This window comes from Danio aesculapii, chromosome 15 (genome assembly GCF_903798145.1).
Source record: "Danio aesculapii chromosome 15, fDanAes4.1, whole genome shotgun sequence".
NCBI classification, from domain to species: domain Eukaryota; kingdom Metazoa; phylum Chordata; class Actinopteri; order Cypriniformes; family Danionidae; genus Danio; species Danio aesculapii.
In genome coordinates this window covers 17109047-17132512 of record NC_079449.1, presented here as the reverse complement: position 1 = coordinate 17132512, position 23466 = coordinate 17109047, and the positions used below count along the sequence as shown (strand labels likewise).

General features: G+C 35.3%; 1 protein-coding gene across 1 annotated transcript in view; it reads left to right on the top strand.

The window, feature by feature from the left end:
- b3glcta (beta 3-glucosyltransferase a) overlaps nucleotides 1-23466 on the top strand; it is a 161180-nt gene that overhangs the window by 78572 nt on the left and 59142 nt on the right. The window contains exon 4 of the mRNA XM_056474024.1: nucleotides 21945-22054. Within this exon, the coding sequence (XP_056329999.1) occupies nucleotides 21945-22054 (110 nt within the window). The remainder of the gene's footprint in view (nucleotides 1-21944; nucleotides 22055-23466) is intronic.

Here is a 23466-nt window from a genome sequence, read left to right as displayed (position 1 = left end):
GAGAAGCCTGTTCATATCAAGAATGAACTATAAAGATAAACGTCAACATCTGCAGGCAATATCATTCTGTTTATTATAAGCATGTGCTGTCACGCGTGAGATCTTTGAAGCATGATGCATCAGAGGTTCAGACTAACACCTCAGATCAATGCCACTTGTAAAGATGGTGGCACCTGATTTGGTAGCGCTGCATAGAGTAATATTAATAAAATTCTGAATACAATCACATTGGAAATGAATATTTGACAGTAGTGTGAACTGGATATTGACTTTGGATATTGGATAACTGGATATTGATATCAAGAGCCAATATGTAACAGCTCATCTTTTACATTTGTAGATTCTGATAACCACAAGATTAACCAGCTCACTACCATGGATACTGCCAATGATACTATGACATTTAAATAAAACATTAACGTAAAGACATTTAATACAAATACAAAAGCACAACTATTGTGACAACAAAAATGCAGTAACTGTAATGATTACTCATTTTAACACATTTAATACATTAATAACTTTATATATCTCAATATTAATATCCCACATTTCTCCTAGTGTTTCCAAACAGTGTTAGTACAGGAAAACCATGATCATTTTGCACCATGTGAAACACTGCTTCTACATCAGGGTTATGGAGAAAGACAGCACAGTATTTCACCGTTAAAAATACGGTACAATCTGTAAAATTAATTTCTCATTTTTACAGTAAACTACCATACTTCATTAATTTATAGAGATAATATGTCTGTATTTTAAATTACCAGCATCTACACATCTTTTATTACACAGATAGACATGTTAACACAGCCATATGCAGGTGGTGATGGGAAAGTTACATAATAAACCAATACTCATCACAAACAACTTTTCTCTCAAGCTGAAAAGTGTATCAGTGTATAGAAGGTGCTCTGTGTCATTCACACAGCTACTAAACACCAGTATGGTAACACGCATAAAATTAAAGTCATGAAATAAATATTGTTTATCAACATTAAATGTAAGATAATCCTCTAATGTATGTGACATTCACATTATGTCTAATGTCAACAAAAAGCATTTCTGGGAAAGTCAATTTACGGTTATTCGCCGTATATATTAAGGAAACATACTGTTAACCAGGTTATGGATTTTTACTGTAGCCTTTTTACAGTTTTTTGTGATCACAGACATTTTTTACAGTGTATTTAGTTTGTATTGGAGAGGCTTGTAGTGAACTTAAGCAATGCTGTTTAATGGTCATAAAGGATTTGTCTGAAAAACGCATTACCTTAAAGTGTTCATCCAAAAATGAAAATTATGTAAAGTTCATTCATTCATTCATTTTCTTGTCAGCTTAGTCCCTTTATTAATCCGGGATCGCCACAGCGGAATGAACCGCCAACTTATCCAGCAAGTTTTTACAAAGCGGATGCCCTTCCAGCCACAACCCATCTCTGGGAAACTTCCACAAACACACACATTCACACTCATACACTATGGACAATTTAGCCTACCCAATTCACCTGTGCTGCATGTCTTTGGACTGTGGGGGACACCGGAGCACCCGGAGGAAACCCACGCGAACGCAGGGAGAACATGCAAACTCCACACAGAAACGCCAACTGACCCAGCCGAGGCTCGAACCAGCGACCTTCTTGCTGTAGGCACTACCTACTGCATCACTGTGTTGCCCAATTATGTGAAGTTATACAATTTAATTTCGATAGAATCATGTGTTATGATCGAACACGGCTGGCTTTACATCAACGATTATCAATAAACCAATCAGACGATAGCCTCCCTTATCTTTGTATTTGAAGAATCCCCTCATCCACCCCATCTCCTCCTTTTCCTCCTATACCAAGAGGAGCTCTCGAGACCTGCCTGATCTCGCACCCCCTTCTATGCTAAATGACAAGGGCTCTGGGTTCTATCCTGGGACAGCATGCCAAACCTGCAATCAAGTATCAAGCATTAGCTAAGTGTGAACTCTTGAAGTTATTAATTACTTTTGTTTTTTCAACCCCCTGAGACCTTTGTCCTTCTTCTAAACACAAATTTAGCTGTTCTGGGTAAAATTTGAGAGTTTTCTCATCCTCCATAGACTGCAACAGTCCTGACTCATTTAATTTCCAGAAAAATACAAAAACAGACTATGGACATTTAGTGAATATTATTAAGCTACAAGAATACTTTTGAGATCACATATAATGAACAAAACAACACTATTTTCAACAGTTTCTTCTCCTCAGTGTCAGTATAGGGCATGTGTTCACTTGTTTGTCACACATGTCGCACTTGGTTGTGAGTCTGTCTTTTCATCTCAGATACAGCAGTCATGTGGAGCTAAATGTCACTGGGTATACTGACTCTGAGGAGAAAGTCTTTATTGTTTATTTAATGTGGACACAAATGTTTTCTCATAGCTTGATTGTATTCCAATTTTGCTATTTTTCTGGACTTTGAATGAGTCGGGATAGTTGCGGTCTGTGGAGGATGAGAGAACTCTCAGATTTCTTAAAAAAAAATCTTAATTTATTCCCTGAAGACGATATCGATGATATCTCTTTCATAACGATATGATGATGAGCAATTAATAATATCATTTTCATTTTTGTCTGAACTAACCCTTTAAGCTTGTGATGAATTGCTGAATGGGTTGATGGATGGATGGATGAATGAATGAATGTTTAAAAAAATCCATGCTGCAGGCACATCAAATAAAATAATGCTGCTTTTGATGTGTTCAGCGATGTATCTCACATGCAATAAAATGACTTTGCTTATCAGTTCAGCAAATTGGTAGTGGCACCCTCACAATCTCTATCAAAATTTAGTCACACTGGCAGAAAAGATGGTCACATAATATGACCATTTGCTCACAGTCTGAAACCATCATGGATTCAGATTGACTGTAATTTTTTTTTTACTATTCACCAGCTGGAAGAAAATGGTGATTTCAAAATGATATTTCTTTATGCTCTGATCACTAGCTGTGATGTGGGCTCTGCTATTCTTTTATATTTCGGATGATTTTTAGAACTGTAGGTCTTTTATTATCTTTTTTCTCATTCTTGATATGAAACAACCCTTAATGACAATAATGGCAAAACGCTCTCTTTCTCTGTGTTTTTGAATTAATTGTTTAGAGCCGATCATAGCCTTCTAGAGGCCATGTCAAAGCAACTCAGAAGCGAGAGGGGTGGGCTATGTTCATTGAGAGCAGTTTCAGTCCACAAAGCAAACAATAAATAGTACAATAAAAAAGGAATTTGGATAAAATAGAATAACCCTTTAGCTGCCTGCTCTACCAAATGGTTGAACATACAGTGCTTAGCATATATACTGTTGATGTCAGAATTATTAGCCCCAAGTTTATTTTTTCCCCAATTTCTGTTTAACAGAGAGAAGATTTTGTTTCAACACATTTGTAAACATAATAGTTTTAATAACTCATTTCCAATAACTGATTTGTTTTATCTTTGCAATGATAACAGCGCATAATATTTTACTAGATATTTTTCAAGACACTTCTATACAGCTTAAAGTGACATTTAAAGGCTTAACTAGGTTAATTAGGTTAACTAGGCAGGTTAGGGTAGTTAGGCAAGTCATTAAATAACAACATCAGACATACTGTGAAAATTTCCCTGTTCTGTTAAACATCATTTGGGAAATATTTAAAAAGAAAAAAAAGAAATTCCCCTCACAATTTTTTTAAATTTATATTTTAATAGGAATCTATGCAATATTGTATTTGTGCATATACATTAGATTAGTCAGTACTGAAGCCAAATCTGGAGCTTATCTTACAAAATAACTTACGATAAAAGTCCAAAACCTAGTACATCCACATTTATATGTTATAGAAAAATATTTAATACAAATTTTAAAAAAAAAGAGCAAAAATCAAGAGAAGCAAAAAAAAAAAAAAAAAAGTAGTTGAAATTTTGTAGATTGCAATTTCTTTCTTTTTTTCTTTTTTTATTTTTTGCAATATTTGACTTAAACTTTTCATTTCTGAATATGTTTGGTGACTAAAATATTATTTTAATAAATATATCTGTTTAATAAAACTGTTTTGTTATATAAAAATATAAATTTTTGAAATGAGGTGTACTCAATTATGCTGAACACTGTATTTTGGCATTGTTGGTTTACAAAAATAAATAAATAAATAAATAAAATAAATCCTGTTGCACTACTACACTTGACACTTTGTGAAGTTTTCAAACTAATTTCGAGAGGAGCACGTGATATGATTGACTGCAGCTGGCCACTCATCTACATTCACTAGTTAGCCAATCAGATTAACCCCAACTCACTATAAGTAGCCTAGCTAGAACTACTCTCTTATCTTCGTTTTCCGAAGAAACCCCCCATCCACCCCTTCTCCTCCTTTTTTCTTTTACCACAGGGAGCTCTCGAGAACCACCTGATCTCGTACTCCCCTCATATGCTCTATGGACCAGGCGGGAGCCCTGGGCTCACCTATCTCCGAGCTCAGGGTTCTCTCCCGGGACAGCATGCCAAACCTGCTAACAGTTGTCAAACAATATCTAAGTGTGAACTCTTGAATTCAGAGTATAGGTATTAATTCCGCTACTTTTACCATAAACTGACATATCAATCATTTGGTAGAGGCTGATATTTTAGAAATTATGGGATGTGTGAAAAAATACATTGAGTGTGTTAACTAGTGTTATAGGGGTAAAGAATTGCAATCCAATTTTTTTCTTGGTGGGACAGTTAAAGGGATAAAAAAAGAGTAAGTAAGTTGAACAACTTAACCTATTAAAAACCTATTAAAACCTAATATACAAATAATGAACTAAGTAATTAAATTTCATTACACTTTTTTCTTCACCGTATGAATCAAATATACAGTTATTATTTTTTAAGTAGCTATAGTTGTTCAGTAAAGAGAAGTGAAGGAATCTTTTAATTCCTTGTGATTCTCTTATATAAGCTAAACGTGCTCCCACCAGACTCACAGATCAGCTGAATAGATAAAAAAAAATTAAAACTGTACAGTTTAATCCTAGGGAGTTGTAAAATAAACCTATTTTCTAAAAAAGTGCAGTGTTCATTTAAAGAAATGTAATGCAGTCATTTTCATAAACATATCAGAGTTTTTTCATAGTTGTTAGAAGCAAAAAAATACAAATTTAAAAAGCATTCTCTTGCACAGCTCTTGGTATTATATAATCTTCTATACTAAGGGTGGTTTGGGATCCTGCGTCTCTCTTTGTATAGACCATTTCAATGTGGTCATGTCATTGGCCTGTGAGCATGTACTGCTTGTTATAAAACTATTTTATAACTGTAACGAGGCAATTCGATCATAACTTCATGTTAATACAGCTATCTTAACATGGCTCTTTTTGGATTCTCTTAAGCTGTAGAAATTAAAAATGTACAACAGGAAATACATTGGGACCATTGTTTTTGTTTACATCCCTCGAAATGGTCTAAAGCAAGGATCGACTCTGGAGTTGTTCCTTTAATGGTGTTGGATGGAGTGTTCTTCACCTGTTCTGCTGACGTTCAGAGATTTGACAAATCTCCAGCGGGGGCACGAGGTGACTGTCCTTTACGCTTCCCCTGTCCACCTCCGGCAATGCGAACTGTCAGCAGGGGTTTGTGCCAGGTGGATGGACCGTACACCACATAGCCATCACATGTGCTTCTCTGCATTCGATCGGGCATATGCAGAGAAGTTTTCAGCTGACTGAATCGCTCTCTATTATCTCACGTCTGACTTAAAACTCACTTTGTCTTCATGACACCAACTGATGCTGGAAAAAAGCCTTGTCTCTGGACACTTTGAGTGGTCCTAAAAGGCAGTGATTGATCTGAAATGGTAGGTGCTGTCAGCTGGTTAAAAAGTTGTATTTAGTGCTTCTACTGTTGCGTCCTCAAACATCACCTCTAATCACTGTACTTCAGTGCTGATGACCTGTTGTAGACACTTTGATGGACCCCGAATCACTGGAAAACATTATTTTTAGCCTTTTTTCGCACTTCAGCAACTGCCATATGTCTTGACTGCCTCTCGCAATATTTTGCAGTCGGGTTTAAATGCACAATAAAGAGTTTTTTAGCTGATCCAAGCACAGTGGCACAGCAAAAGCCTTGATTGCCTGTGGGTTGCAAGTGCGTAGTGTTTTTTAAATGTCCCAAACTCATTCGTCTACCAAGATTATGCCACCAACTGTTCAACACTCTCCTGGAAAAGGGCTTATTTTTGTGTTCTTGCATTCAGGTCTTTTCTCTTTAGAGCTAAGATTGGCATGTGGACTCAATTAAATATATTATAGCCTGCATTGAGATTTATTCCCCAGTAATCAGTCTGTTTTGTCAATATGCTGCTTTCAATCTCACATTTTCCTCACCTCAGACTTGCGCTATACCTGATTCACCAGCCTCTGGGGATAAATGAGCTATTTTCTCTTCAACTTTCTAGTGCTCTCTCTCTCACCTCGTTCCCCCTTTACTGTCACCTCTCTTTCTGTTATCATACATAAACAAACAAAATCATGTCTGACTCTGTTCTGGGTTGCTGTAGAACTAATTTGTGTTTCTGCAGTCATGTGGTTCCATCTTGTTGTTGTCGCTGTGGGACAGAATCTGATTGGTTTTGGTTCCCGGGTAGATGCAATATTTTCTGAGGTGGTTCATTTTTAGTGGGTCGCCCCAGTGTGTGTATAATGATACTCCTGCATTCATCAGATGCATCTTCCCAGGCTTGGCTTGTTGTTTATTGGCACACTGGAAAAAGTAAATCCTGTTGTGTTTTTAATAAGAAAAAGATTGGCAGCTGTGAATTGTTTCTGCCAGTTTTATACCGATCTTTATTATTGTTTGTTGTGTTTGTCGTGTTTATTTATGTATGTGTGCATAACTTATATTAGAACATGTATAATTAATATGTTATTTTAGGTTTTAATCAAATATGAATATCATAGGTAACATGGGGATTTCAGAATTTAATGATTTCCAAATATAGTATGCAAATATGCAAACCTATGTGAACTACGCTCATCTAGTAATGTTTCAGGGATATTCATGTACCATTTTTGTATATTTAAAATGTAAAATAAATTTAATTTATGCCTATTTTTTACTTTTAATGTTTTTTATTAAATTTATGTTTATCTTTAAATTAATTATAATATTTGGGTTTATTTTTTATTGACCACTTTTGGGACTCAATTTTTTGTTAGTTTATTTTTTTAATGTAATGTATAATATTATATATATGAAAACAGATGTGGCTACTGAGAACGTGCGTTTCTTCACGCACAGTGCTGCAATTTGTCACACGCAGTCACGTGTAGTACTGCAGCTCCAAAGGCTGCCTTATCATTAAAAAAAAATTGTGCTTTACTCAATATCCACCAGGTGGCGCAAAAACAACCGCTTTTCCATTGACTCAGTTGTGTTTGTGCATGAAACATGCGTGTTTAAATGCATGTATTTGTGTGTGAGAGACCGGACAAAAGAGCACTCAGTTCATTCGAGCTGCTGGGTTTCTTTCCTTCTTTATTTTGGAGATAATGAATATATATTTGTATTCACATATGAATATAACAGAAAGGCAAACAATTTTACAAATTATGTGGCCACTTTCGTAGGTTCAACACAACTTCATAGATCTAGATAAAATAGCCAAAGTTATATTGAAATCATTTCAAGATATACAAATATCGAATATAATAAAAACATTAAATAAACCAATATAAAACAAACAAAAGCTATAACGATTTAGGAATATACAGTAAAATATGAGTGAATTAAACCGTTTTAGGCCATTTTAAACTTAAATTTTACAAAGGCCTTTCTGCAAAAAAGATTTTATATATTTTCTAAAAACATTAAACAAGTTTATTATAATTTTATTATTTTATAATATTATATATATTTGGATACAATGATATTAATCAAATTGTGCAAACAGAGCTTGTTTTTTTACAAACAGATTGGGAAAAACTGCAGGTAAAAATGTGTTCTATGACATCAAACAAGTGTTTATGTTTTTATATAATGTGGTAATATTTAAAAATGAAATTTATCATCGCGAGAAAGTAATCAAATCGTTTGTTACAACATCAAAACCCATCCCTGCACAGGTGAAACAAATGATGACGGAGAAGTCAAAAAGAGCGAATCAGGAGTGGAAAAATGTAAAACTATTATCATTCATATTCATATCCAAAATGGATCAATTATATTTTAGAGGATAATCTATTCAACAAATTTTATTCAATCATTCATTTTCCTTCTGCTTTGTCCCTTTTTTCATCAGGGGTCGCCACAACGGAATGAACCACCAACTTATACACCATATGTTTTACACAACGGATACCCTTTCAGCCACAACCCAGCAATGGGAAACACATATACACTCTCTCATTCACAGTTGCGCTTATACACTATGGCCAGTTAAGTTTATTCAATTCACCTAGAACATGCAAACTTCACACAGAAATGTCAACTGACCCAGTCGGGACTCGAACCAGCAACCTTCTTGCTGAGCAACCACTGAGCCACTGTGCTGCCCTCTAATTTATCATATGATGCAAAGAATGTTCAGATTTTAATACATTTAACACATTTAAATATATTTTATATGATCATATATGTATAAACAAGGGGCAGCACAGTGGCGCAGTGGGTAGCACAATCGCCTCACAGCAAGAAGGTTGCTGGTTCGAACCACGGCTGGGTCAGTTGGCATTTCTATGTGGAGTTTGCATGTTCACTTGGGTTTCCTCCGGGTGCTCCGGTTTCCCCTACAATCCAAAGACATACGGTTCAGATGAATTGAGTAAGTTAAATTGTCTATAGTGTATGTTGAGCGTGTGCAAGAGTGTATGGGTGTTTCCCAGTGTTGGGTTGTGGCTGGAAGGGCATCCGCTGCGTAAAACATATGCTGGATAAATTGCCGGTTCATTCTGCTGCGGCGACCCCTGATTAATAAAGGGACTAAGCCGAACAGAAAATGAATGAATGAATATGTATAAACAAATACATATTTAAACATATTTGTCTATGTTTTGATAATTTTTATAATATTATATTATTATTATATATATATATTTTTTTTTTTAAAGCATTTCATAGAAAGTGCATTATCTTTTTAAAACTACAAAATGGCTTACTACTTAGGTAGTAATGTAGAATTTTTACATTTAAATTATCTCTATTTGCATTGCGTCTCATTAAATGCTGGTCTTTCTGCGTCTCGAGACCCTTGGAGAGTGAATAAAGTGCCCTGGAGAGTTTAATCTTAAAAAAGCGGAGGGCACAGCTTTAAAGGTGATACTTTATATGGGGAAAACAATTCAGGTGACTGAAGCTCAATTCTCCAGCGTCTCATTCAATACATCTCCCTTATCCGGAAGATTCAGTCCCTTTATCTTTAGAGCCTTCTCTCCTGTAGAATACAGATTGAGCAAAGAGAGGAAGGAAGGGAACTTGACGAAGAATCATATGTCTCTAAACTCTCTAATCAAATGATACCTCAGCAAATAAATCATTGAACCAGCTGTCAAGTCTCCTTCTGTGTTCTCTTCACACCATTTGAGTTTGATTTGCCTTTTTATCCAAAAGTATTCCTTTTACATAGAGTTTGAAAAGCAGTTTTCTGCATTTGTATCATTCAGTGTTGATCTGCAATGAAGAGTTTATTCTTTATTCACTCTCTGGGAGTCTCAAGATGCAGACACGTAATGAGATTCAGTCTTAAAATATAAATGTAAAAATGCTGCACTACCAACCTGTGAAGCTAGTCACCTGATTGTGTGCGGAACAAATATTACTGGTGACATGGTGGGAAGAGAGTGCTTTGTCACTAAATGCTTTTAAAGCCAAGCAACTAATTATTAGCAGAGAAGGGCAGCCTACATGTCACCCAGTTATTATTGAGGGTCAACACGTTGAGGGTAAACAGTTTTATGTACTTGGGGATTCTTTTAAATAGTAGTTTACATTTTGGTGAACACACAAACTACCGACCAACCAACCTAAACCAAACCAAACCAAACCAAACCAAAAAACAAACAACCAACAAATCAAACCAAAAAACAAACAAACCAAATCAAAAAACAAACAAACCAAACCAAAAAATAAACAAACCAAACCAAAAATCAAACAAACCAAACCAAAAATCAAACAAACCAAACCAAAAATCAAACAAACCAAATCAAAAATCAAACAAACCAAATCAAAAATCAAACAAACCAAATCAAAAAACAAACAAACCAAATCAAAAAACAAACAAACCAAACCAAAAAACAAAGAAACAAAAAAAAAAAAACAAAGACAAAACAAAAAACAAACAAACAAAAAAAAACAAGGACAGAGACTGTTTCTTTTAGGGAAATTAACCACTTTTAATGTTAATAAGGACAAACCAAAACGAAAAATAAACAAACAAACCAAACCAAAAAAACTAATAAACGAAACCAGAAAACAAACTAATAAACCAAACCAACAAACAAAAAACAAACAAACAAACAAACACAGATACTTTTTCTTTTAAGGAAATTAACCAGTTTTAATGTTAATAAAAGCATTCTGAGGAAGGTCTACCAATCTGCTTGAAAGTATTATCTCCTATAATATTTCTTGCTGGTATGGAAATCTTGTGGCTAGAAGCAAGTACAAACTTATCACAGCTAAGATCATACTGGACCCCCAGAAGCAGCTTGTGGAACTGTATAAAAACCAGACTACACGGAAAGCCAGATAGTTCAGGACTTCACTCAACGTCTTCATTATGAATTTGAAAAGCTTCCTTCTGGTAGACAATACAAAGTACCCACAACAAAAACAAATATTTTTAAGAAATCGTTTATACCGTCTGCTATTATTATATTGAACAGGTTTATATGTTATTCTGTGACACTGTAAATTTGTTTGTGGTTTTGGTAATCTATGGTGTAGGAAGCTTTGTGTTTGTACTTTGTGTTTTGTATTTGTGATCTTTAGTAAAAAAATTTAAGGCCAAAGACGAATTTCCACATGTGTGGACAATAAAGACTTTTAATTAATGTAAAGGGAAAAAATTTATATTTTTTAAAAATCAAATACTTAGTGGAAAGATCCACAAAAAAAAAAAACTCCCTGTGTGATGCGTTATATTTAAATTGGATTAAAAAAGAAAAACATGTGTATTTTTAAATGAAATCACCAAATATGTAGAATACATCATTTCTAAAGTAACAATTAACCATACATATTAGATATAGATAGTAACATTTACATGTTTAAAAATTTTTAAAAAGTGAAGTGCTAAAATTATTTACAGTTTTAAATAACATAGCCTGAAACGATAAAAATAAAAGAATACATTTTTATTCAAATTAAATAAAATATTCAGTTATACGATAAAAACATTTCTTTATTGAAAGAAAACTGTATGAAACACCATAAATAGACACATAATTTCTAAAACTCAATCTGAGATTTAAAAAAAAAAAAATTCTTTCAAATTATGGCAATCCCCATCCTTTTATAGCAAAATTCAGTAATTAAGTTCATTTTCTAATTGTTTCGCTCCATTGCACGTAGTCCTTGATCACAAATGTAGTACGTGCAAAGGTGACGGTGACCAAGCTTAGAGAGAACAGAACTGATGTAAGGTCAAAAAGAGAGACAAAATGTCAAGACTTTCTCTTTCTGCCCCTCCGCAGTTCCGTTGTTTAACGATTAATCGAACCCCATTAGTGTGGAGGCCACACCAGTTAAATTCTGCTTTAATTAGTTTCTTTTTTTTACACTCAGCTCTGTGCTTTCAGTCTTACTCACCCAGACAAAGAGAGATGGTCGAGTTCCTTATCATTGATGCTCACCGGAACTGGATAACTGTTATTAGTGCGCCAACCCAAATACCAGGAGAGAAGGATTGTAAAATGTTCCTCAGGCTTTTAATACACCTTCACAATGACTGTCAGACACTTAGCATGCACACTTATCACTCCGGTAGCCTACTCTGTTAAACTCCAGACATGCTATTTTCCCTGTGAAGCAGTAATAATATATTATTTATAAATGTCATGTGAATTGATTGATATATCACGTAATTGTTTTGTCTTCTGGCCTTTACAAGATGCCTTTTTTGTCAACAGTGGTTAGTAAACTAATGGTGCGTTCAAGTAAGTTTCATGAGTTACATAAACCACAGTATATAATTCAGTACAAAACAAGTCATAATTATCATAGAGAAACTCTTTATTGTTTGCTCTTATGAAACAATTATATTGGCAGTAAGTTTAAAGAAATATACTTAATTATTTATGTGCAGTTACAGATATGGTAATTCAGATTACAGCACCAACATAAACTGACAAAAATAAAGAATCTTTATTGGCTTTGATGGTTACAAAAAGAACCATCAACATCCATCAAATCCACAGTATAAGAAAGTATTTCTTCAGATTATGAAGTAGGACTGAGCGATATTGCAAAAAACATTATCACAATACCATGTTTCATATCATTCGATATCGATAATTCATTCATTCATTTATTTTCTTTTCGGCTTAGTCCCTTTATTAATCTGGAGTCGCCACAGTGGAATGAACCGCCAACTTATCCAGCATATGTTTTACGCAGCGGATTGAACGCATCTGGGTAATTACAAGTTTGCAGTTCATGCATATGGACTTTCCATGAGAATGCTGGAGAACCCTGTTGTGAACTAGGCAATCTCATAATGTATTGTGACAATTTAAGCAAAAACATTAGCTATCTTTACACTGACGAGCTGCTTTAGAGCAAAAAATAAAAAAGTCAACCCTTGCTGTTGCAGGCCTTTTTTTGTTGTCAGTGTTGTCAATAATGTTGACAAATTTTTTACTGTTACTATAGTAGCAATCCGAAGCACAGCTCACAAGATCACTTTAAAATCAAGCAGACTTTTGTTAGTCAGCATGGCAAATATAATGGCTTGGCCCACACAGAATCTGCACGTGCAAAAATCTGCATATTTCCACAGATTTTTAGCCCGTCATTGAGTCTATTAATTTACTTGTGTGTGTAAATGTATATTAATTCAGTTTTTAAATTAATTTCAGTAATATTACTGACTTGTATGAAAATGTTCATATGATTTATTTACAATACAGTTTGTTAAGGTATATTTTCTGTCTTGTATTAGATACATTATAGGAGAGACTTACTTTGTTTACCAAACATTGTAAACATTAAATAAAAGTTAAAACAGCTATTATTTTTTAGTTTACTTATCAAGTTTTAGTTATGATACTCCCAAAATCATTCCACATAAATCTGCAAATTTTTTACAAAAGTCTCCGCAGAAATAGCAAAACATATCCGCAGATTCTGTCTGGCACTATTAATGGCTCATTTGAACTGAGAAGTATGGTTTGGTACAGTACAGTATGGTATACATTTATTTTGTCTTCTAGTACCAAAATAGCGAAACACAACACTTTTGGGCACCCAAGGTACCTACAGTAGCATAACAGTACACAAGCCTTAAAACATGCAGATAATAAACTCTTAAAATTCACAAATCTCATGTTTTTGGATTCATGGCTCAGGCTCAAATATAAAAGCAACATATAAACTCAATATTGCTCGTCCTGCGATGTGACTATTACAGATGCACACATTGCGTTATTGATGTTGATATTGATGAAATTATATATTGTCCAGCCCTTTCCAAAACAGTTTGTTGTCTTCTTGTGAAGCGAGAACAGGATCTCCTGTACGTCCACTACTCATTCTTTTAACACGTTGTATCTAAAAACATGGAAAGTGCAAGGGGTATTCTTTCCTCTTTCTATTTCTGTGCGCTTTGTGCATCTACATTTTAAATAATGAAATGAACTTGAGTGCACAAAATTATGTGATATGTTAATGACCCCTCTGGCTTCTTTTTTTCTTCAAACATAAAGACGTTGATTGTTTCTTTTTGGTATACACCATTGTAGCGAGGCCACTGATATAAACTACAATTTCCATCATGCACCTCACACACACAACTTTTCCAGATCACTGATAATATGCACACACACAGCTGGATGCTCATCAAAGACTGATCACACAGACTATATATACTGCTTACATTCCCACACACTTTGCTGAGTCTTGTTAATGGGACACAGCGCCACAAAGCGTTTCCCGTTTAGTCTTTCTATGTTTCTTGACTCTAGCCCTGTTTCCTTGCCTATGTTGTTGCCACGTGTACCAACCTTATTGCCTGTGACCGCGACTATGCATTTGGATTATCCTCAACATACTGTTTGTTCCTGTTTGACCATTGCATGCCTGATGATTAAAACAAAAAACTGCACATGGATCCTTATTCCATTGTCACCCCGACTCCCCTGTGGTTACAAACTTACGCGACCGACTTTGCTTTGTTCCCACAGCTCTTGGCCCAACCCCAATTGCTACGGCCACATCAATGGAAAGGCAAGCCTGATCAGATTGACCCGTAGGAAATCACACTGTAATGTACTGAACTGTACCGCTCAGTAGAAACAAGGCATAAGTGACCAACTTTAACCTTTTGTGAAATATTTTTTGGGACAACTGTACAGAATTAAATTGGTCCTTTTACTAAGACGCAATGCATACATACTGTATTTTGCTACTATATAGATATACTCATGGCACCAAATTGCACATATACCATAAAAAAAACTCTGAAAAGATCCTATCACACATCCGTATGCAGACGCATAGACGAACACACACACCAACTTGAAAGCGGACTTTGCACAAAGGCTTTTTCAAAAGTGGGATTGTGCCTCTGAAAGCTGAAGGATGCAAGCAGAGAGCCGGAGTGAACAGCATACGTTTGCTTTATAAGCATCTATCCCTGAGGCTGGCAGATCTGTTGGAGATGGGCACGGAGCGGTTTAGGAGCTAAATCCCCTTCCCATCAGAGCTGGCAGATCAATAGCAGCTTTGAGGTGAAGAAGGACAGAGCAGAAACGGCAGGCAGCAACACTAAATTAAAGCAGCATGACTCTACATAACAGATCCTGCCTGTGGCCCTTGGCTCTCGCAGACCCTGGTTTTGAGTGGACAGAGAGGGTTCAGGCAAAACAACTGAAGCTTTCAGCCCACACAGACTTTGACTGAATCTCATTATGGTCCCCAAAACTTGAATCGGTTTAAAAATTCTAAAAAATCTAAATCAACTTTTTTATATAGCACATTACTACTACCAAATGGCTCCCCAAGGTGCTTCACAAAAATTAAACATAATTGCACTTTAAAACCGTAATCAAAACACAAAAGTCAATAAAAACATTAGTACTTTGATGCACTAAATATCAGGACACTTCAATAGTACCCTGAATACAGTATTGAATAAATGTATTGTGAAGCACGGTTTAAAAATAGCCTTGATCATAACCACAAGAACTATAATTGTAAGTTCTGTATCTGCCAGTTTTTAGTGTTAACCAGGCACCTAATAGTAATTTCATAAATTACCTGTCAGCCTAACTTTCCAGTGTTGCAAAATGTTGAGTCATTCTAAAGTGTCTGCAACTCTCTGATGGCAGGTTGTTCAGATAAAGGCCAAATTGATGAAGGCCAAATGGATTAACCTCTAAGCCACAGCAAAAGAAGTTATTTGAAATACAAGCCTCACCCTATATTTTTTTGGGACATATAATATATTGCTTTGGGTTTTTGTTTCTAGAGGGCGCTGTCTACATTACTGCTGTAGGTTTTGTTGTCAGTTTCAGATACACTTCCTTTTTTGTACATGACTGCGAGAAGCTGGCGCTTATTACTTACCACTGACCTGCAAACCACTGACCTAAACCCATCCCTTAACCTAACCAATAGTATTTTTAAAATCAAACGTAAGGCAAGGCAAGTTTATTTATATAGCACATTTCATACACAGTGGCTATTCAAAGTGCTTTACATAAACAGGAATAAAAGAAACAAGTCTAAGAAAATAAAAACCAATAATAAAAGTGATTAAAAACAGATTAAAATGTGTTAAAACAAGTTACAAAAGAATGAAAAAGGAAGACATCTCTCGGATGTAGCGCAGTGCTCATTCAGTAAAGGCACAGCTAAACAGATGTGTTTTCAGTCTTGATTTGAATGTGCCTAATGTTGGAACACATCTCATCATTTCTGGAAGCTGATTCCAGCAACGGTTGGCGCATTCACCCTGCTTTAAATGAAATCTTGGAATTTATAATTTACTTGATCCTAATGATCGGAGTCATCTGTTGGGTTTTTATTCAGTGAGCATATCTGTAATGTATTGAGGTCCTAGGCCATTTAGTGATTTATAGACAAGTAATAATACTTTAATATCTAAGAAAGAGAACAAATTGTGTTGGCATCATCCTGCACTGTAGCTTTATTTTTTTTTCTAGAAGCTGCAGGAAATGTAAGTTGACGTAAATTTTTTCATAAAAATGCAAGCCAAAGCAAGAATTTCTGAGGAGTCTATGTTGGATGAGAGTGTGTTTAATTAATTTGTGTTTGATGGTAAACATTATATTCATCATCAGACTGTGCCTCTTGTACAGCTAAATGCCAGAAATCACAATTTCTCACAGCAAAGCATTGATGTTAATTACATTAAATAATTCTGAATATTGTGCATATTGAGTATAACAAGCAGCCTATACGCATTAGTTTAGCATTTTGGGAGCACACACCAGCGTACACTGAATTGACATGGACTGTGGAACAGCTCTAGAAACGGCTGACACCTTGAGAAGAGTGCTTACGACTTAACTGTGTGGCAGATTGATGCACGCACAGAGTGTTTGCTCACGTCAGCTGTTTTTTCCCACATTCTCACTCTCTCAACCTGTCTTGGAGGAGGATCACGAAGCTGTCGCTTGTATCCTTGTACACCTTGTCTTGTTTATGTTGACAAATGAGCCTCATTTCTCAGAGCTGCTTAAAAACGTCATGAAGGAGAAAACTCTGTCTAAACATAATTAATGATGTGCAGTATTTAATGTATGGACGTGTGTTTTTTTTTTGTGCAGTTGTTTGAAAGCAGAACAGTAAAGAGATCCAAAGAGCCATGGCTGTTGAGAGTCTTGTACATGAGCTCAAGCTGGAGCTAACAAGAGGAAAGCTGATGATGAAGTGACTGGAAGACTTATTAACGACGTGACGCTGCTCATTGCAGTCTGGGTTTTATTATATGCCAGAGCTTGCTCACTTGAGAGAACGTATGAAGGCAAAGTTAATTCTTTTACCCAGCCTACAGATTTAGAGTCTGCTTTCAGTGTGTGGGTGCTGGAGCGTAATGAAGTGGATCACGAGTGCATCACTTCAAATAAAAACACCTGCATCTTGCTTGTTGTTCCTATTGTTCAAATATATGATCAAGCATCAAGCATATTTGATTTGTGCTTTTAAACACTAGACCTACTGAGGTCATTTTGATCATTAAAAAATGTCATTTAATAACTTTGTTAAAAATAAAATCCAATTACCAAAGTATCCTGATTTTATCCTGAAGTTGTGCATGTCATTCTAGCATTGTTATTTTAAAATATTACAAAATGCAAATGAATTCTGAGTATTTCTACCACATGCATTTTAGTTGCCGCTACTTTTTCCTGCACCTGTTTCTCAGCAATTTTCTACTAACAAAACCTTAACTTCTGATAGCAGAATTCTAACGTTATTCAGAAATGTCTTTCAAAACAGCAGTGAAAAGCTGCTCTCCTACTTGCTGGACAAAATGAGCTGCACACCTTCATGGGTGGTCTATAACTCATACACAATTGCAGGCTATTTTACAGAAAAAGGATTATATTTGTTAGGAAATTTCTTCATAAAATTATGGTAGACATTTAAGGCTTAGAATCTTTTTTTTTCTTTCAAATCTAAAAATCGTATATGAATGTAAAACCGTCAGAATAACCGCTATGGTTATTTTATAGTAATTCAAGTGTTAATAATATATAGACATAGTATTAAATCTTATACATGATGCTTTACATTTTTGTAATTAATTAATTACCTGGGTGTGATAGCTGTGTAATTATTCTGCAAATTACTGCACTCGTCCAGCCTCTTAACCCTTCATCCTGGTGTATTACTCCACCCTCATACAGCGACAAGCAGAGGATACTCTACGGTTTGACAAATATTGCTGCTGTTGAACATAATGAACCTTTAAGGATTTTTTAGTTGAGAATGTAGTTGTTTAGATTGCAACAATGCAGTTTATATATAAGGATAGTGGCTATTTTTAAGACGGATTTGGAGCATCGGATTCAGTGCATCGGCCGGCATCTGCTTGTATGAGACCAAAGAAAGTGACGTTTGACGTTCTGCCACAAGATGGCGACAGAGACAGTATAATAGGTCCTTAGAGGGGAGAAAAACAGTATTTTCTCATTGTAAATTTCAAACTACAGCTAAACAAATCATTCAATCTCTCTCTTTTGTATTTTGTAGTGCTGTATTTAGGCCACAGAAAATGGTAGTGTTTGCTTTGCTTTGGCTTGTTCAGGGTTATTTATTGTGATATCTCGATTGCAACAGAAAAATACTGGGAAATCTCTGTAGATTGATGGCATTTCATGCCGTTTAGCCTTATAATCTTAAAAATGTCAGCAAAAAGTGAGTGGCGGAAGAAAGAGTTCCTCGTACAAAAGGGCTTTTGAGACTCTCCGTATTTGATTTTCTTTTTTTATACACACAATTATGCTGTCGAACTGTTGTATAAACGCAATATCACACTCATAGCAGTGCAAAATGGCTGTATATCTGCATGGTTGGGGACACAAAGGCACTCGGCTTGCAGCTTCAAGCTAATGCACGCCTCCCACCAGTGCCGATATACCAGCCTGATCTCACAAGAAAACGTAAGTATTTTACGTTTTGACAGTTTAGTGGCTAATTCGTACGAATTCGTACGAGTTCAGTTGTACGAAATGGTACGATTTTAAAAAGGAGGCGTGGCACCTAACCCCGCCCCTAAACCCAACCGTCATTGGAGGATGAGCAAATCGTACTAAATTGTACGAATTAGATCGTACGAATTCGTACGAATTAGCCACTAAAAAAAGTTACGAATTGCCGTGAGATTGTGTTGGATATACAGCCTTATCACACTGCTACTTGTGTGATATTGCTCATATATATATATATATATATATATATATATATATATATATATATATATATATATATATATATATATAAAATTGAGCATAATGAGATTTGCAAGTTGTCACAAAATAATTAGTTTTCTAACGCAAATCACTTTCATTCAATGAAGAAGAGACTAAAACTTTATTTAATTGCTTGTTTTATTCCTTGAATTACTTGTTTTAGTCAGTAAATAATTATCGAAATGATTTGTTAATTTGACTTCTATCAGACATATAATAATTATTTTTGTACTTAATCAATTTATTTATTTGTTTTTGTAAGTAAATTATTTGCTTGTTTTAGATTGTGGTTGATTGATTCATTTGTTTATTTGCTACTATAGAGTATTGATTGGATTGGTTGATTGATTCATTTGTTTAGTGATTGGCTGCCAGTGACAGTCTGTGTTTTATTAAATTATGCCTTGAAAATGTTTTAATTTTAGACTTCCTATATGCTCAGATGCTAATAAGATGATTCTGTTGCATGGCTGGTTTGATAATAAATATAAAGTTCATCTAAAGGTTACAGTGACTGTGGTGACATTAGACAAATGTCACAGATTGTACTGGGGAAGATCAACGTCTCAGTGTGTTAAATCAGTGTCTAATTACAGCACTCACAGGCTCTCAGACGAGTCGGTTTCATCAGGTCTACACTTACGACTCAACGGCTCTTTTGACACATTTAACGTTGAGGTGGTTTGAGTTCATTCTCTGTTTTTAGAACTCATTATAAACGAGTCCTTTGTGTGTTATTCAAGAGGCCATGCTGTGTTGTTTCACATGTTTTACTTTGACACAGCAAGCAGCTATAGCAGATCAAGAAACACTCATCTCAAATCCATTCTTATCTGTTTAGTAACCATAGTGATTTCAGTTCCCATTTGGAAAATGAACTCATCAGATATCTTCTTATCTTAACTTGAGACTTAAAGGCGACCTATAAATCAAAATTTACTTTTCTAAGATATTTAAACACGTTCTGCAAAATTCAGAGAACCTTCAGTTTCATGCATATTTGTAAATATTATTTCTGCTTCCTCTTTCTTCTGTAAATAGTTTTTGTATATATGGAAGATAATGTAAGAGGATGCATTGCTCTGCTTTGTCATGAGGAATTGTGTAGTCATTTTTTGTTTTCTTTCCCTAATTAGGCAATTTATTTAGGAGATTCTGTGTAGACGTGACAAATATGTAACTAATGTTGTGGATTGCATCTATTACAATAAAAACTTAAATACAAAAAAGTGACTTAACACTAGCTCCCAAACTAAATCTAACACTCTCAAAATCTGTCACTGGGTTGTACCTTTTCAACCATAACAGTGGACATTATTACCTTTAGTGTACACTTTTGTATCTTTAAGCTAATGTGAGGTACACATTTGTACTTTTTACATGTTAATATGTACCCCTAAGGACCTGTTAGGAACAAAAGATTTACCTTTTAAAAAGGCACCATCCCGATGACAGACACCTTTATTTCTGAGAGTGTACCCCGAAGGAACCTTTTGAGAGAGAAATACTCCCATTCAACTGAGATTTTGGTCATGGTTAGCATTAAAATCCAACTTTTTAAAACTGTAAAAAAAAGGCTGAATGCATGAAATAGCATTTGACATCTCCTTAGGAAGTTTCTGTATTACGGCCCCAGAAGCATAACTCTACAGACTTGACCTTGAGTCCGGCAAGTTCTGCTTTATGAATACTGGATTTTTAGATTTTAATCTTGTACTGTAGCGCATTTGGAATTGGACAGATGTGCCACACTAAGCCCTTTCTCTTCCCTCCAAATGTTATCTGTTGAGATAAAAGGATGATTATCTGTAGGGCTTTTAGTCTTATTGGAGATGGGAGATTGAGACAGGAGACAGGTTTCAAGATTGGCACTGGACATGATTAACTGGAGATTAACGTTGCCATGTATACATTAATAGTGTCATGTATCTATTGTCTTGGCGATGTCTCAAAGAGCTGTTCCCTCTTGGCATATATTTATCATGGTTGTTTAAATGTTAATCCTTGTGCATCCTTATGGACATGTTTGTTAGTATTTATTTTTATTTGATCATTTTGGCGGTGCTAATTCAAAAACATACATTTTGGCAAATTATCTCCTTTGCTTTTATTAATCTATAAAACTAGTTGCAAAAAATAGTTTCCCTTGAATCTGAAGTTTTTTTCTAAATGAAAAATATGATAACATGTGTTTCACGTTTGGCTTGTGGAGTAAATAAACAGTTTTAAAGCACTTGAGACCAAATTTGCAGCTTTAATTAAAGTAGTAATTATAATTATGTGAGAGTTTTGGTAGATATATCAAAGTTTGTATCATGAGAAAGTTGTCTTTGGTGTTATTTCTCATGACTGAAGTTATATATAATTGTATATAAATATAAAATTATATAAAAACATATATTTGCATTAGGAAACAAACTAATGTAAAGGGTTAAAATCCTTAAAATAAATTAGTTTTTGTCATTTTTGTCCTTTATGAACCTGTATGTAGCTTTTTTACATTGACACACAAGGATTAATTACACAAATTTGATAGCTAAACCATTTCTGAAATTGATTTTGAGAGTATTGTTATAAAAATCTTTGAAAGGAGCAGATGAAAGATGAAAACAGAGTAGTTGAAAATGTCCTTGTTCATAATGAATCCTACCTATAGATGTACTTGCCATTGAAACAAAATCATTCTGATCCTACCTTTTTGTCATTGCTCTCAATGGGAAATCGCTGAGCGCCCTGCAGAAATCAAATTAATGGGATGACATGGTGAGTGTGTGTTTTTCTCCGTCTTTGTTGTAGACTTGAGAGAAGTGGTGTTTGTCATCCAGAGCCAGAGGAACTCTTTCCATGTGCGGCAGGCGGAGAAACTCAGAAAAGACCTTCTGCTGCAGACACAAACTCTACAGGAGGTAATGAGATTTCACTTTTTATGTGCTCGAATTTTCACTTTAACTTTACATGACCTTTTGACCTCATTCTAAGCATGGAATTTTAAAATGTACTCAAATCATGTCAAGTCAAAGAGATATGACTTGGAAATGAAACATCAAACACAAATGATCACCTTCTAAATGAAATCTTTTTGTGAGTTTTTCAAGGTAATGTAAGACAGGGGTGTGAAATTTTGTTCAAGGAGGGGAGTTGCCCTGCACAGTTTAGTTCCAGCCCTGCTTCAACACACTTACCTGTGGGTTTCAAACAAGCCTAAAGATCTCAGTTAGTTTTATCAGGTGTGTGTAATTAATATAGGAACTAAACTGTGCAGAGCTGTTGCCCTCAAGGAACTGAGTTTGACCCATGTCATGTAAAAGGTTTGTGGGAGTCTGATGTTTGGAAAAGAAGTCATCCCAAAGCAGCTTTAAACAACTGCTCGATCAAATGAAACAAAACAGTAAACAAAAAATCTGCACACTGCCACTGTAGACCTCAAAAGAGTCTATTGAGAGTTAGATATTAGATATTGCTTGATAATATTAGCAGGTTTGCTGTCCCAGGAGAGAACCTTGAGCTTGGAGATAATTAATCCCAGGGCTCCTGCCTGGTCGAAAAGCATGTAAGGGGGTGTGAGATCAGGTAGTTCCCGAGAGCTCCCCCTGGTAAAAGAGGAAAGGGGAAGATGGGGTGGATGGGGGTGTGCAACATATTTGAGGACCGGGCGGAAGACTCGTGATTTCCGGAAGATTATCATTCAGGAGTCTCTATGCATTTGCAGGAGACTCCCAGAACTTCCAGGAGACTTGGGATGTCTGGGGAAGATTCTTTGGAAAAAAAGATAAGGATGTAAGGCTACTTATAGTGGGTTTGGATTAATCTGATTGGCTTAATTATGATTGCGGATGTACTCCTCGTGAAATTAGTTTGTGAAACTTCACTTTGACCTACACAGTCTCAGCCATCCAATAAAGTATAAATATATGTATATGTTTCTGGCAATGTGTGAAATCCGGCGCTCTATAGAAAGGCTAGGAAATATATAGAATACCTTAAATCGAACATCAAAGTATGAAATGATTGCTACTTTATACATTGCCTAAGGCAGGCATTCTAAAGAATGCAGAGTTGCCCCGCCATTTTTCCCACTACTGATGTTGACAGTGACACTTAGGTCATTGTTTGATGATGGTGATTGAAGCATGTGAGTGTTGAACATTATTGGAAGACAGCGTATTGGTTCCACTACAGCATCACAGATAATATTGCAACAAATACGAAATATTGCAAAATACATAATGATCAATAAAAGCTTTGGTTGTGCTATTCGGACACTTTGCCTTAATGATACTTGTCATTCTATATAATGCTTAGGAATTGTATAGAATGC